Here is a 16,777-nt window from a genome sequence, read left to right as displayed (position 1 = left end):
ATTAAAACCCTTTGTTGGAATGCTTGGTACTTTCCACAGAACAGAAACGAAAATAACCTGTTAATAAAATTAGTCACAAATACAGTCCTGGAGTTTTTTGCTCATACACGTGAGTATTGTCTAAAACATATCTTCTTTGTAGCAGCTGGGCTCTGCCACCACTGTGCTTGGCTGACTGAGTTCACAAATCTCTTGTAACCTGTAGCTTCCCTATCGCTTCTCTGGCTCTCCTTTCTTGCTAAACTTTGTTTCCTGGCAGTGATTAAAATCTTCTGCCAGTGCCATGGCTACTGCTGCTACTGGAACCACCATAGCCACCTTGGTTTTGTGAACCCATTTATGCCTGGTGTTCCATTATTGGAACACTAAGCATGTGGGAGTTATTTATGTTCTCCTGTTCAAGGTCATCGCCAAGGTCTGATTTTTCAAATTCAAAAAGTGCAACCTCAGGAATAAATGGGTTAAAATCTTTTGCCAGTGCCATGGCTACTGTTGCTACTGGAACCACCGTAGCCACCTTGGTTTTGTAAAGTAAAGTAAAGTTTGGCAAAGTATTGTTCTCCACCACCATAAGGGCCAGAGCTTCTGCCTCCAAAGTTTCCTCCCTTTATGGGTCCAAAATTTGAAGGCTGATTGTTGTAATTGCCAAAATCATTGGAGCTTCTGCCACCTCCAGAATTGATTCCATCATTACCAAATCCATTACAGCCATCCCTGCTGCCACTGTATCCACCGCCACCGCTGTGGACAGCTGCCACCAAAGCCATCATGACCACTGAAATTTCCTCCATGACCGAAGTTGTCATTCCCACCAAAACCACCTCCACAACCACCACCAAAGTTTCCAGAAGCACTTCGACCTCTTTGGCTGGATAAAGCACTAGCCATCTCTTGCTTTCACAGGACTTCCCTAACTTCACAGTTGTGGCCATTCACAGTATGGTATTTCTGAGTGACAGTCTTGTCCACAGGGTCGTGGTTGTCAAAGGCTACGAAGGCATAGCCCCTTTTCTTGGCACTACCTCTGTCAGTCATGATTTCAGTCACTTCAGTTTTTCCATACTGTTCAAGATCTCTTAGGCGATGTTCTTCAATGTCTTCTTTAATGCCGCTAACAAATATCTTTTTCACAGTTGGGCACCTCGTCTTTGAGAATCTTCTCGAGACAGCTCTTTGGTTCCACAACTCTTCATCCACCTTGTGTGGCTTTGCATTCATGGCGCATCCACCTCCTTCACAGCGGCATACAGGACAAACCCAAAGCCCCAGAGTGCTTGGTGCTTGGATCTCATGACTACACAGTCCACGAGCGTTCCCCATCGCTCAGATTGGCTTCTCAGGTTCTCATCAGTTGTTTCAAAGCTCAGCCCTCCAGTGCCGAGATTCCACAGTCGGCCCTCCGGTGAGGAGCTTCCACAGCTGTTTAGGCTCTTTGGGAGACTCTGACTTAGGCTGGCGTGCAGTAGTGTGATCTCGGCTCACTGCAACCTCTGACTCCCGGGCTCAGGTGATCCTCCCACCTCGACCTCCCAAGTAGCTGGCACTACATGTGTGTGCCCCCATACCTGGCTAATTTTTGTATTTTTTGTAGAGATGGGGGACTCGCCATGTTGCCCAGGCTGGTCTTGAACTGGGTTCAAGCAATCCACCTGCCTCAGCTTCCCAAAGTGCTAGGATTACAGGCGTGAGCCACAGTGCCTGGCCTATGGTATTTTTGGTGTAGCAGCCAGCACATAGATTTTTAACCAGGAGCTGGATCCCTTACCCAGCACTTAGAACAGGCACATAGCAGCGCTCAGTATTTATTGAGCCAGTTAGTGGATGGATGGATGGATGAATGAATGGATGAGTGTACAGAGGCTGGAAGGTGAAGTGAAGTAAGCTTTCTGTTTAAGATGGAAGGGACTTCATGTTTAAAAGTTGATGGATGCAGTTTCAGAGAGTGAGAACATGTTCACTAGAGGAAAAAGCCCAATAGCATAAATTCCCTGAGCAGGTAAGGGGTTGGCTGTAAAGCAGGGTGGACAGGTGGATCTCAGCTCTGTGGGAACCAGGAAAGGACGAGAGCATGGGTGTTCTTAGTTGGTGTGTTTGGTGGTTTGGTAGCAGCAGGAAGGTAAGGGAGTTCACACTGATGGCTTTGGGTTTCTGTGTGTGAAGTAGGGGAAGTTGTCTGCTGAGAATGGAAGTGTGGGGCAGGAAGTGGAGGTTTGAAGTGGTTTAGAGTAAAATGGACGTTGAGATAAAGCAAGAAGCCTTAGATTGCCAGGCAGCAATGTGCAGGCCATGGGGGGCTGATGAGGACTGGCTCAGGACCCCCCTGCCCTGTGCCTGACTCCACCCAGCAGTGCTCAGCTCAGCACCTCCTGGAGCAGGAGGAGGGAAAGCTGCACTCCGGTGGGATTTTACCAGGTGGAGGCAGCGGAAAGGGAATTTGAATGTCCTGTTGAAGCCGCTGAAAAAACAGAGAAGGGCCGGATGAGGAGTTCAGGAGGCCAAGGAGTCAGCACGGTGGGGCCGAGGAATCAGCCTGCTGCCAGAAGAAACGGGTCGGAGAGCGGCAGCCGGAATTTTGGCGATGGTGTAATTTCGAGCAGGAAGACTGCCCTGGGCTGGGTCACTGAGTGGAGTGGAGGGGAAAGGCCAGTGGAGATTAGGGGATGCTGCACAGAAAGGCCAGGCTGCCCACGCGGACGTGGAAACCGTGCCGCATGCTGCACAGAAAGGCCAGGCTGCCCACGCAGACGTGGAAACCGTGCCGCATGCTGCAAGGATCTGGGTAGGCCCCGCGATCAAGAGTCCTGAATGAGGAGGAGAAAGAGGGTGGCTCTTGGAAGTGTGGACCCCAGCAGCGGGTGTGGGGAGCGGGCAGTTCTGCCTGGAATGGGCCTGAGGGTCTGCGGATGTCTGTTTCTTTTTCTCACTTGTCTGCACAACTTTGACTTTTTATACCCACTGCTATTTTGAAAAAGGAGTGGGAGGAATACTGGATTCAGTGTCATCATTCGTGGAAAGCCACAAGTGTTTCCTATGTTTAGATGGCAGAAGCCCAGGGGCAAGGCTCAGGTCCTTCCAGCTGTGCTGTCTCCTGGCGATCCGTGGATTAGAGCTGTTCCTCAGCTTCTCCGTCCTTAAAGGGGTGGGTTTCGGCTGTGCTGTGGGAGCCACTCATTCAGCCTTCATGTTGTTGCTGCTAGGACTACATTTTCCTCTATTATGTTTCTCACCTGCTTTTGTAAAAAAGTAATGAATGAAGTTCTAGTTGCAAGCAGTGCTGTGCTTACTGTGGCGGGAATAGGGGAGCAGCCCCTCCTCAAGGGCCTGTCTTCTCTTGGCTTCCTCTTCCTGTGGTAACAGATAAGTAAAATGATGGATGGTGGTTTTGGGAGAGGAAGAGGTGGCAATTTTATTTCTTTTCTAAGACTAAGAGATTAACAAAGTGGCTGGTTTTGGTGGGATTGCTCCTGATTGGTGGTAAAAGAAAGCAGCACATAAATGCTTATGATAAGCAGGCTGGGTGCAGTGGCTCATGCCTGTAATCCAGCACTTTGGGAGACCGAGGCGGGTGATTACTTGAGGTCAGGAGTTTGAGACCAGCCTGGCCAACATAGTGAAACCCCGTTTCTACTAAAAATACAAAAAATTAGTCAGGCCTGGTGGCGTGGACCCGTAGTCCCAGCTAATTGGGAGACTGAGGTAGGAGAATCACTTGAACCTGGGAGGCGGAGGTTGCATTGAGCTGAGATGGCGCCTGAGCAACAGAGTGAGACTCCGTCTCAAAAAAATGCTTGTGATAAGCAGACGTCAGGGTTCCTTCTGTCTCCTAGTTGGAAGATGCACTGCCAGGTTTTCTTTCATGTTGAAGCATATCACAGTTTTCCCAATTAGGAGTCAGGAAATCTGTATAGTTGTTTCGTATCCTAGACAGTTTGCAAGACTTGAGACAAATCATTTGCTTGTGGATTGAATATTCCATGTTTACAAGTGGAAATAATTTGTCCTGCTGTTTCGTTTTAAAGATCAATACACGGAAGATGGCAATAGGAGGAAAAAATACCTACTATTATACAAATAGCCGTGCTGTTTCCTTGCTGAGAGAAAAACTGGCTATTGAAAAGCAGCGATTGAACTTGTGAACAATGGGGTGATTTGAACTTGCAAAAGAAGGAAAAATGGATGCTTTTTCCTCTCACTAAATCCTCACAGCATTGTGGACTCACACGAACCTTTAGAAATCATTATTCTTTCCATTTTTAATTGACAAATAAAAGTTATATACATTTATTGTGTACAGCGTGATGTTTTGACCTATGTATACTTTGTGGGATGGTTAAATGAAGCTGATGAATGTGTCTCCATCTTTTTTAACAGATCATTTACTATGTAATTCAGTCTTTGCGGTTTATTCTGGCCTGCGTAGTTAAAATATACTTAGTGTATATTCTTCCTGATCAGTAAGAATGAAATGTAGATGGTTTTATAGGCAATTTCACTCTTTGTTTAAAACCAAGTGTTTAGTTTTGCCATAAACAGATGACATTGCTGGAAACAAGAATGTGAATTAAAACTTTAAAAACATTTAAAATGTGTTAAAGAGTGATATATGTTTCATTACAGAATACTTAGTTATTTTTATCTGCTTTTCATGCTACATAAGGATTCACAGATTAATCTCTTGAGGTAAGGAATGTAACCAAATGTATTTTGAACTGTTGCATATAGAACTTTCTCTTATTTTTCATTATTCTTGAAAATATAAGCATGTAGTCTTATTTTTAAGTGGATGTGGTAGTGTAAATTAGAAATTTAAGTTTTGGAATATAAATCCTTGCTGTGTATTTCTAGTTTCTTGCACAGCTGCTGTTGATAGATACTTTTTTAGCCTTATTTGGAAAATATATTTTAATAGTATAATTAGTAATCTGAGTGTGTTTATTTCACCACTACTGTGTGCTGGGTTATCATACTGTACAAAGTAGACTTAGTAATTTCTACTTTTTTCCCCACATAATTTGGCTAGAATTTGCATGGTATATAGGAATGCTGTTGCTCTAGAATAAATGATCATTTCACAGTATGTTTTTACAGTGCTGGAGGAGGGGCCCAAAGCTTTCATGGGTTGGACTGAAAGAGCTTAGAATGGGTACCATCTGGTGCGTGCTGTGATGGTCTCTGCTGGGGCTGCTCAGGCTGCCTCCTGTAGGTGGCCAGCGTCCTCTACCCTCCATGGGGTGCAGTCACCCCACCCCACCCCTGGCCTGCAGCCAATGACCGGCCGAAGGGAGGTGGCGTGTGGAAGGCCAGCCTCTGCCTCACAGCAGGACTTGCACTGAGTGCAGATGCACTCAGACTCGGCATCTAGGAGCCTGAGGAATTCGTCCTGCAGAGGCGGAGAGAACAGATAATGAACCTGTGTACTCTTTCCCAGCCTCTGCAGTTTCAGTGTTTTGCCTGGCCTGTTGCATCTGCCCCCTGTGTTTTTTTAATCTTTGTATATTTTATAATATATCTTATATGTCATTTTATCCATGTCAGTGTATATCGGCTGTCCCTAACAGATAAGGACTTTTGTGAAACATATTATCAGACTTAGCAAAATGAATGGTTATTCCTCAGCATCGTCTGCTACCCAGACCATGGTCATATTACCCTTAACAACCGTGGAATCTTAGTATTCTTAAATGACACTGTAATATGCAAAATAAACAATTCAGACTATGTGTTAAAACTTTGCTTTAATTTAGTATAAAGAATCAGATTGGTAGTGAATTAAGACTATATTCTAAATGTTCCCATTTTTTATTAAGGTCCTGGATGCCTCATCCCTTAGTTTCAACACCAGATTGAAATGGTTTGCCATCTGCTTCGTATGTGGCATTTTCTTTTCTATTCTTGTGAGTTAAGGCTTTATATTGTTTAATAATTTTTATTTTGTATTAGACTAATAATTCCATTTAGTACCAAAAACTAATGTCCTTTACTAAATCCCTGTTAGACTATTTTGGTGGAAGGTATTTATTGAACTAAAATAAAGGGGTAGAGATCAATGAAAATACATAGAAATTAGTATTTTGGGGAGTTTTGTGGATAGTTGAAATAATTTAAGAAAAATTTATCAATGTGTTAAAAGATCTGGAGAGTCAGTAATTTAGATGTTTATTACCTTTTCATACTTGCTATTTAGCATGAAAATTTAACTTAAATAGACTGAGATTTACTGGTAAGCACAAAGTTTTGTTATGGCTCATTTATATATGCTAGTGCAAATAAGAAGATTCAAGTTAGTGTATAACATTGAAAATTAACTATTTTTTCTGTGTAATCAGACTAGACTGTCTACAAGCAGATTTGTATTTAAACATATTACATAATATTGGTATTGTATTACTGCAGTAGCACGTTTATATTTTAACCATTAAAATCATAAAATTATTTTAAAATAACTATAATATCTTAACTTAGGGAACTGGATTGCTGTGGCTTCCGGGAGGCATAAAGCTTTTTGCAGTGTTTTATACCCTCGGCAATCTTGCTGCGTTAGCCAGGTACGTTTGGCTTCTCAAAATATCTTGTTTGCTCTTGCTACCAAACTTACCTTTCTAATAAGCACTTTCCCAGTAGGATGTTTATGTAGTTCTGTACATACTGTGAATTCAGCCACAGGATTTACATTCATTAAATAAATATGTATTGACTGCTGCTGTATGCCGTCTCCCGTAACAGACGGTATTAGTGCTAGGAATAGCCAGTCTTTGTGGGGCACTTAATGTGTGTCTGGGACTGTTCTAAGTGTTTTGTATGTATTATGACGAGCTTGTGAGGTAGGCAGTATTACCATCCCCGTTTATAACTGGAGATAATAGCACAGAGCAGGGGAGTCAGTGCTGCCCATGGCGATGAACCTAAATCATGGCTGAGGTGGGAATCCTGCAGGCAGTGGGAATCCGGAGGTGGGATCCCACCATGGCTGAGGTGGGAATCCGGAGCCCAGGCTTGGAGCTGCTGCGCTCTAGGCTTTGCTCTTGTGGAGCTTACATTTTAACGAAGAAGATGTTCACATAATAAGCCAGAAAAAGATGGGATGGCATTGGTGCTGTGCAGAGAATTAAAACGGTGTGGCAGTAGTGACGGAGGGCTGCTTTAGATTGGGGGTATGAGAATCCCTCTTTGAGAATCTTTGTGGCATCTTTGGGTTGTTGTTTGTCTTAGCCCTTTTTATGCTGCAGTAACAGAATACTGTAGACTGGGCGACTTAGGAAGAATAGAAATTTTTCTCACAGTTGGAGGCCTGAAGTCCAAGGTTAAGGCACATCCATCCTGCTGATAGATGCATCCCCCAAGGGGAAGATCCCTGTGTCCTCCCAGGGCAGAAGAGGAAAGAGCAACCCCCAGGCAGCCTCTCCTCCAAGGGCCTTTGATCCCTTTCAGAGGGAGGAGTTCTCACAGCCTAGTCCGGTCTTCATACTAACACGCTGAAGACACTTACATTTTGGAGAAGACACCTTCACACCATAGCATGTCTATTGGTATAGTTGTAAAGTTTCTTTATAAAGTTAAGGAAAAAAAAATTTTAGTGAGAGATTTTAATTAAATAAACCAACAGGGCTTCTTTTTTAAAAAAGTAGTTTATTTTTGCATAACCAGATAAATTAGTAGACCTGTACCTCAGTCACTTTATTTGTTTCAAATAGTACATGCTTTTTAATGGGACCTGTGAAGCAACTGAAGAAAATGTTTGAAGCAACAAGATTGCTTGCAACAATTGTTATGCTCGTAAGTAAATAATACATTTTTAAAACTTTTATTGAAGTATTCTTTGCACTGTTATTTTACGAATAATTGCCTGTTATGTATGTATACTTCTTTTTTTTATTATTTTTTTATTATTATTATACTTTAAGTTTTAGGGTTGTATGTATACTTCTTGTGTTGAATATAATAATTATATCCGGCCGGGCACGGTGACTCACGTCTGTAATCCCAGCACTTTGGGGGGCCAAGGTGGGCGGATCACCTGATGGCAGGAGTTCAAGACCAGCCTGACCAATATGATGAAACCCCGTCTCTACTAAAAATACAAAAATTAGCCCGGTGAGGTGGCATGCACCTGTAATCCCAGCTACTTGGGAGGCTGAGACAGAATCACTTGAACCTGGGAGGTGGAGGTTGCAGTGAGCCAAGATCACACCATTGCACTCCAGACTGGCCAACAAGAGTGAAGCTCCATCTAAAAACCAAAAAAAATATATATCCTATGTGGTTATAGAGTTCAGATGGTACAGTATTGTCTAAGACTACTGGCTGGGTAAAGCCTGCTTCTGCTGCGTATATGGCATGGTGTAGCTGCGTATTTAAATGAAGCCTAGAGCTGAGTGTGCTTTCATTTTTAAGCCCTGCTGATGGTTTCATAAGGGATTGTTAGTTTTTACCCTTTAGAGGGTGGGCATAGACACCCTCTATGCTGAGGGTGAGATTTAGCATCATTTGTCATCTGACTTTTGTCCCTTCTCTGTGTGCCAACTTGACAAATTGTAACAATATGGCTCCCGTAACAGTATCTTTAAATGTGCCTTCCATTACATTGTGGGTTCTGTCCACAACTCTCAGGTCATCACTCTTATTATCTTGAGCCTGGGTGGTGGGTAGATGAGAGCTTACACTTTGGCTAGTAAGGTTGTTTCCATTCTCATACGTGCCGGGTGTTCAGCTGATCATCGTTTTGTGTATTGTGGGCAGGAGGGGGACCCAAATCTCTTCTGCATCCTGCCTCTGCCTCCTAACTCACCTGGTCTGTGTCTCTTGTGGATTTCTTTTGCCTTCAAGCATTTATGATATTTAAAGAATTTAAATGTTACCATTATAACTATTAACATTAGCTTTCCAAACACAGCTAACCTATGTTAATTTATAAGGAAATGTTTGTTAACTCTAATCTGCCTGGCAGTCTTCTCCCATCTCCTCACTAGAGTAAAAACTCATTTTTAGCTTTATTTATTATGTCTTTATTCAACTTCATAGTTTCTTACCACTTTTATAATCTCCAATTATTTTGAATTTCCTATAATAGCCTATGTATCAACATATATATAAACATTTAACTTCAGATTACTAACAAAGTATATTTCACTGTTAGAATGTAAGTAGTTTATATTCCACTAAGATTTTAGTTAGTTTTATTTAAGAAATCCTGGCACTTATCCCTCAAACTTTTTAGTAACATACTGTACCTCACAAAAACACACATGTTGAGAGAACGTGGGAATGTTTGAACATATAAGACGTCTCCCAAGGTGGAGCACTTTGCGTGGTTTGATTTGCTGCCCACATAAGATCACGCCTAGTACTGGTGGTGAAGAGGCTGTGCCACATAGAGCCTTCCACATGCCAGCTTCTAGCTCAAGCCCATCACGGATGCACTCTACCTTATTCATTACAACAGCCCTTTAAAGCAGGTAGGTAGGAACTCTCCTCATTTTAAAGAGAAGACAACAGGTTTAGACAAGTCCACTGACTTCACCAAGGACCCTCAGATAGCAGGCGTCAGAGCTGGGATCTCTTTAGGTCTTTCCAACACCACGCCGCCCACCTCTTGCATTCACTCCTGTGCCTGCTTGCTTTCATGGGCATGTGGAATGATCATCTTTCAGTTTACTTAACAGATTAAATGATTAGATGCTTCCAATTTGCCAAGGAATATTGCAGTCATAGACTTTAAAGTAAAATAATACTTACAGAAACTACAAGTAAAACTATTCAGCTGTATTCTTATTTTTATTAGGCTTTTGAAAGGATCTCAAATTTATAATCTACTCTTTCTTCCCCTATAGTTGTGTTTCGTATTTACCCTGTGTGCTGCTCTTTGGGTAAGTTATGTCAGCCCTACTGGCTTTCAGTTAACTGTGTGCCCCCCACCCCAGCTGAAGTGTCATCACACCATTATCTTAAAGTAGCTCATCTGTTTTTTTAAAACTCTCTAAAGATTAGGTGTTCCTAAAATTTGACATGTTACCATCCAGCTGGTCGCTAAAAATGCCATAGATTCTACTGTCTGCAGCATAGAGGTAGTCAGTAAACACACACGTGCACACATGCTCACCCACCCAGCTGGTGGCTAAATGTGCCATAGATTCTGCTGTCTACAGCGTAGAGGTCGTTAATAAACACACACGTGTGCCCGAGCTCACCTGCTTGTGGGCCCGGTTGGCAAATCTGACAGTGCCCGGTGTGGTGAAGGGCCCTGGCTCAGGGGCTGTGCTCTCCACCATGCTGCTGCAGGGGTGCGCTGTGAGTCTGCAGTGGTGAGGCAAGTGCGCTGCCGAGTAGCAAGGTGTAAAACCAATAGAGAGGGCCAGAAAACACAGATAGTAACAACAAAGAGAGGAACTGAAATCATTCTCCTACCCTGTGGAGAAGGTTAACAGCTCTTCATTAGCCTTTAAAGAAGTCACATTGTTACAATTCCGTTGACTTTTTGATCTCCTGATTCTACATCATATTTTTCTATTGTACTCAACCTATTTCCCAAATGGGTTTGAAGCAGTTCTTGAACTATCAACAAGAAAAGTCCCATTTTAAAGAAGAAAGGGTAGATATTTTAGACATATTCTATCAGAAATATTCCAGTTTTTTTTTTATTTTGATGATGTAAGGACAGGACTTTAGTTATATGAGATTGATTTACGTGTCATTTCTTAATGATAAAAGAATATTCTTAACTTGCACCTCTCTATAGAACCTTGATTTTTGGTTTTGGAATTGCCTGTTTACTTATAAACAGTAGATTGAAGATAAATGAGTAAAAAAGCACTGATGGACAAGGAATTCTCAGAATATTTTAAAACAACCATGGAAACTGTTTATATTATTCCAGAAGATCACAATAAAATACAATTTTCCTTCAAAATATCACTCAAGAAGCAAATGGGAATGAGTAAAATAAGTAAATTTCACATGGGGCATACAGATCTCAGTGGGATTTTACATGTCGATTCTAGATAAGTTAACATTGACTTTAAAGACCTAACCACCTTTAAAAGTCTAATGTTTTCAGCCTATGCACAATTGTTTCAGTAACATTTATTTAAAGTCATATATTTTGCAGTATTTAAATTAATGGATATAGTTTTAGAAAGGAAATGTATTTTTTGGATTTTAAAGTTTCAGATCAACTGTATCTTAAATTTATCACACTAAAATTTAATAAAGATAAATGGAGCCATCATCTACATTTTCGAAAGACAGGAATTAAGTTTGATTGAGAAAGATGTTTTTAAAACTTTGAAACTCATAATTGCTCTGTTTTTGCTGTTGTTAGTGGCATAAGAAGGGACTGGCTGTGTTATTCTGCATATTGCAGTTCTTGTCAATGACCTGGTAAGTCTTTCCTTACCCTAGTGAAGTGTTAAAATTGCCTGAGATGTGACGAGCATTTTGTTTGGGACCTGTGAAGCCCTAGCATTTCGTCTGGTGTTTTGGAGCCAGACAGGCCCTGCAGGGTCAGAGGAGGGGAGGTCTGCGATGAGTCCTGTTGCACTTGACAGCGTGGCTCAGTGGTACTGTTCGGGAGAAGTATGGGGTGCTGTGCTCGTAGAGTTACATAGTGATATGTTCTGCTTCTTTCTAATGTGAGAAAGAGAAATAATAAGAAAAGTAGGTGATGCCATGTGAATACATAAAAGTGAGACCAAATCACAGGGTGAGACCAAGGGAAGATGAGTTTACCTGCATTCTCCACTCTATTGCTAGATAAATACAAGGTGGAATTTATCCTGATGTTGACTCTGTGGCCCTGTGATATCTGGAGATGTCTTCTGAATTGGCAGTGATTAAATACTTCTTAAGTTACTGGTTGAGCATCCCAAATCCAAAATGCTTCAGGATCCAAAACTTTTTTTTTTTTTTTTTTTTTTTTTGAGGCAGAGTCTCACTGTCACCCAGGCTGGAGTGCAGTGGCATTATCTTGGCTCACTGCAACCTCTGCCTCCCGGGTTCAAGTGATTCTCGTGCCTCAGCCTTCCAAGTAGCTGGGATTACAAATGTGAGGCACCATGCCCAGCCCAAAATCCAAAACTTCTTGAACGCTGACATGATGCTCAGATTTGGTTGATACTCAACCAGTAAATGTAATGCAGATATTCCAAAAATCCAGAAAAATCCAGTATCCAACACATTTCTAGTCCCTATCATTTCCGATCAGAGATGCTTCACCTGCACTGCCTTTCCCAGTCCACTTTTGTGAATATTCAGTCATGTCCTGGTTTCTGCTCAGACTCTCCTCCTTGTAGCCTTTCTGTGTCTTGCACAGTAAGAGTTCATCTGCATAAAGGCCATAAATATCTGGGTGGTTGATTAAACGTGCCCTGCAGCTCCTGCGCTCTTCTGTGTTAGTGAAGAGTACTTTTCCTTTTCCTTTAGAGCAGCTCTTGCTTCCTAATTTTTGCTTCCTGTTTTTGCCATTTTACATTCCTCTTACTCGATGTTACCCAGTTTGGGATCGCCTTTCTTTTGGCCCTCTTTCTACTGACAGGTGAAACATCAATGAATGTTAAATGTAATTCTCTGTATATCTCAAATTCACCATAAAATGTTCTTTACTTTTTTTCACTGATATGTGAAGAAACTTAATCTCTTGGTTATTTTCTCTAGTATTTTGCCTTTTATTGCCTAATTTGTAACTAATAATTGATTTATCCCTAAAGGAGACTATAATTATCAGTTGTGGTACAGTTTCTATTTTATTATAAGAAGCTCAAACTTCAGCATGCACCAGAATCACCTAGAGAGTTTGTTTAAAGTGCAGGTTGCTTGTTAAAGCAAGCTTGTGATTTAGGAGGTTTAAGGTAGGACCTAATAATCTACATTTTTAACAAGTTCCCAGATGATGCTCTCACTGCTGGTCGGGGTCACACTTTGAGAACCACTGTACAGTCTCATGCTGCTGTATTTATTATAAGGTTAGACATGGCCTTTTGGCATAAAGAAAAACCATCATTCAGATGAAGATTCAACATGCTTGAATATTTCTTGCAGGTATAGCCTGTCGTACATCCCATATGCAAGGTAGGCTTGTTTGAATCTTGTCTTGTTTCTGGTTCTTTACTTATCTTCACACAAATATATGAATTTAAGTAATTTTTACATAAAAATACTATTTAAACACTTTTTTTTGGTTGATCTTAATTTCCTAAAAGGAAATAAGCATACTTTCTTTTTTTTTTTTGAGACAGAGTCTCACTGTGTCGCCAGGCTGGAGTGCAGTGGCACCATCTCGGCTCACTGTAATCTCTGCCTCCTGGGTTCAAGATTCCCCTGCCTCAGCCTCCTAAGTAGCTGGGACTACAGGCGCGTACTGCCATGCCCGGCTAATTTTTTTGTGTATTTTAGTAGAGACGGGATTTCACCATGTTGGCCAGTATGGTCTCAATCTCCTGACTTTGTGATCCTACCGCCTCAGCCTCCCAAAGTGCTGGGATTACAACCGTGAGCCACCGCACCCGGCAGTAAACATGTTTTCAATGAGATGAATAGCAGCTTGCCATGATAATGTCTGTATGGAAACATTTTGGCGACATGGAGCAGCTCTGTGGGGAGTATCCTCCCGCCCTGCTGCCTGGCGTGCACTAGGGAATGTGGATGAGATTCTGGACCCTTCCATGGCTTTAGGAGTTCAGAAAATAGGACATAGAGACTCCAGGAAAACAAATTCTACTTAAGAAAAGGAAGTTATGGCTGGGTGCGGTGGCTCACACCTGTAATCCTAGCACTTTGGGAGGCCAAGGCGGGCAGATCACTTGAGGTCAGGAGTTCAAGACCAGCCTGGCCAACATGACAAAACCTCGTTTCTACTAAAAAATACAAAATTAGCTGGGTGTGGTGTGGGCGCCTGTAATCCCAGCTACTTGGGAGGCTGAGGTGGGAGAATCACTTGAACCCAGGAGGCAGAGGTTGCAGTGAGCCAAGATCGTGCCACTGCACTCCAGCCTTGGTGACAGAGCCAGACTCCATCTCAATAAAAAAGGAAGTTACTGGGAAAATGAGGGCTTACACATAAATGCTTATTTTTGGTCAGCAAAAACATTTTAATTGTATGTCAAGAGGTAACCGGCATTTTAAAATATTTTTCCAGAGAAATGTATTTAGCCGTGGAGGAGAAAACAAAACTAGTTCCAATTTTAAATCTGATAGATTTAGAAAAAGATTCTGGTGAGGCACAGCTTTGCCTGTTTGTGAAATTCAAAGATATGTTATATATTTAAAAACAGCAAAATTGTCTGTTTAATACGAACAGTGAAGGAAATCGGTAGAAATTTTATTTTTATTCCATTTCAAATGTATGATTCTTTCTGATAGATACTTACAAGGAGAAAAAGCAAAACAAAGTTAGCTACAGGTGAGAAAGCTGCTTAACAAGAGTGTGCAAGGGTAATTTACCATGCATAGGAACTTCAGAGCAAGGAGACCTCCAGTACTTCTTGGTGCGGAGGAAAGGACCTCTAGACGTGATGTCCCATACAAGAGGCTCTGAAGAGATGGCAGGACTTCAAGAACATGACCAGCCTCTCCAGACACAGGATCCTGCACTCGAGAGCAATAAGCAATGTACAGATTTTGCCTATAAGAATTTTATTAGTGGATATTCTTTATGGCCTAGGTAAAAGCTTTTTTAATGAATGAAGTATCAAGTAACAGTTTTGGAAGAAAATATGAAAGGTCACACTTCAATCTTCTTTTAATTCTGAGGATTCAGTTATAAACATTACAGTTTTAAAACTCAGTTCATTAGTTCTTTTTTTTTTTTTTGAGATGGAGTCTCATTTTGTCACCCAGGCTGGAGTACAATGGCGTGATCTCTGCTCACTGCAACCTCCACCTCCCAAGTTCAAGAGTTTCTCCTGGCTCAGCCTCCTGAGTAGCTGGGATTACAGGCACGTGCTGCCACGCCCAGCTAGTTTTTGTGTTTTTTAGTAGAGATGGGGTTTCACCATGTTGGCCAGGCTGGTCTCGAACTCCTGACCTCAAGTGATCCACCTGCCTTACAGGTGTGAGCCACCTTGCCTGGCCTAGTTCTTCTTAAAAATTAAATCTTTGGGCCGGGCGTGGTGGCTCATGCCTGTAATCCCAGCATTTTGGGAGGCTGAGACGGGTGGATGGCTTGAGAGCAGGAGTTTGAGACCAGCTTGGGCATCATAGCAAGACCCTGTCTCTATCAAAAAAAAAAAAAAAAAATTAGCGTAGTGGTGTGCCCTATAGTCCCAGCTCCTTGGGAGGCTGAGGTGGGAGGATCTGCTCATGCCACTGCACTTATCCTGGAAGACAGAGTGAGAACCTGTCTCAAAAGGAAAAAAAAAGAAAAAAGTTAGATCTTTTGTTAGGTTATTTTTGGTATTTAAACTTATTTCTTTGTATTGAGATCAGTGTATATGCCAGTAAAAATTTCTTAAGATAAATACCATGTCAAAAATCAGCAAAATGTTTTCAAATCTCAGCTCTTAATCTTAAATGATACTGAACAAAGTTTTTGTTAATCAAAAAGTGTGTTGGAGCATCCATTGAGTTCTGTTAAAAAAGGTGATTTAACAGGAACATTTTGCGCAACTTTGCTCTTGAGGAATATTATATTCTGTTTTTTTTCCCTCTCTTTTCCACCAGGGATGCAGTTATTAAATGCTGTTCTTCTCTCCTAAGTTGAAAATCAGAAACTTGTGGAAAAGAGCACTTGAATGTTGGTACTCTATGTTTGGTGAAGTTTGCTTTTCCCCATAAAATACTCCAGGAACAACTGATGTGACAGTTGAAGACCGTTTTGTACTAAGTCTCATTTTGTATACTGGTAAAAACTACATGCTTGATTAAACCATTAAATGCTTGTAACTTTAAATTCATTATGTGTCATTAATATACTTTTACAAAGATAAGATTTTTAATCACTGCCAGTTGTAAATTATTTTTAGCCAATTTTTAAATCTTTTCAAAGCAGCTTTGAAATGTGAATATTTAAGGGTAGACCTGTGCTGCAAGATAATTAAACTTTTTTGCTTTTAAAAAATGTCTGCATTTTTAAGATTTTTTTTTTACTTTAAATGTGAAACTTATTTTAAGCTAAAAATTGCTTATTATATGTAATAAAAATAATATATAAATCTTTACAATTTTGAAATAAACCCATCCTTGGAAAAATAACATTTTCTGAATCAAATTTATAATATTTTAAGTGACTCAATTCAATAATATTTAGTTTAGGCACTATACAGTCTTTCTGTAGAAAAATGAGGAAGATACAGTCTCTCCCCTAAATAATACTGTTAAACACAAATTGTGAGAGATAATGGGACTGACAGCAGAGCCCATTCCAGGAAGTGCAGGGGGAGGAGGTGAAGCGGCATTGACTGTGAAGGTGTCAGAAGTCAGGCCACTGAACAGTAGTGGCAGCAGGAAGCTACCTTCACCCCAGGCTGGAGGAGAAGCAGAGAGGGCGGAGAACTAGCCAGCGCCCTCCTCCTCCCTGCAAGTCTCCCACTGGCTGTCCTGGTCTCCTCAGTTGCCAGGGAGAGGCAGATAGGCGGGTGCCAGCATGATGTGGTGCCAGCAGGAGGGAAGGCGGCTCTATGTCTGTCCAGGGTAGGGAGAGTTAATAAAGAGCATACAACAAGGTAATGGGAGCAGCATTTTATGCACAGTCAGCTTAGAGGAGAGCTGAGGGGGATGTCCTTGAGGGGCAGCAGGCAGATGGGCAGAAGGGATCCTGTGTAGCACTGGGTGGTGGTGGCCGGACCTTGTT

General features: G+C 41.6%; 1 protein-coding gene across 2 annotated transcripts in view; it reads left to right on the top strand.

The window, feature by feature from the left end:
- The window catches only part of SFT2D1 (SFT2 domain containing 1), a 29,078-nt gene extending 12,899 nt beyond the window's left edge, over window positions 1–16,179 (top strand). The window contains exons 2-8 of one of the 2 annotated variants that reach the window (XM_003820227.6): window positions 5,808–5,894; window positions 6,463–6,545; window positions 7,692–7,773; window positions 9,828–9,863; window positions 11,315–11,373; window positions 13,030–13,059; window positions 15,649–16,179. In XM_003820227.6, coding sequence (XP_003820275.1) covers window positions 5,808–5,894; window positions 6,463–6,545; window positions 7,692–7,773; window positions 9,828–9,863; window positions 11,315–11,373; window positions 13,030–13,059; window positions 15,649–15,688 — 417 coding nt within the window. In that variant the 3' untranslated portion in view covers window positions 15,689–16,179. Of the gene's footprint in view, window positions 1–4,617; window positions 4,681–5,807; window positions 5,895–6,462; window positions 6,546–7,691; window positions 7,774–9,827; window positions 9,864–11,314; window positions 11,374–13,029; window positions 13,060–15,648 lie in introns of those variants that run through there. The other variant, XR_004672275.3, reaches the window with a different exon arrangement.
- Window positions 16,180–16,777: the final 598 nt, after the last annotated feature.

Source organism: Pan paniscus, chromosome 5 (genome assembly GCF_029289425.2).
Source record: "Pan paniscus chromosome 5, NHGRI_mPanPan1-v2.0_pri, whole genome shotgun sequence".
In the NCBI taxonomy this organism is placed as follows: Eukaryota; Metazoa; Chordata; class Mammalia; order Primates; family Hominidae; genus Pan; species Pan paniscus.
This window is presented reverse-complemented; position numbering and strand designations above follow the sequence as displayed.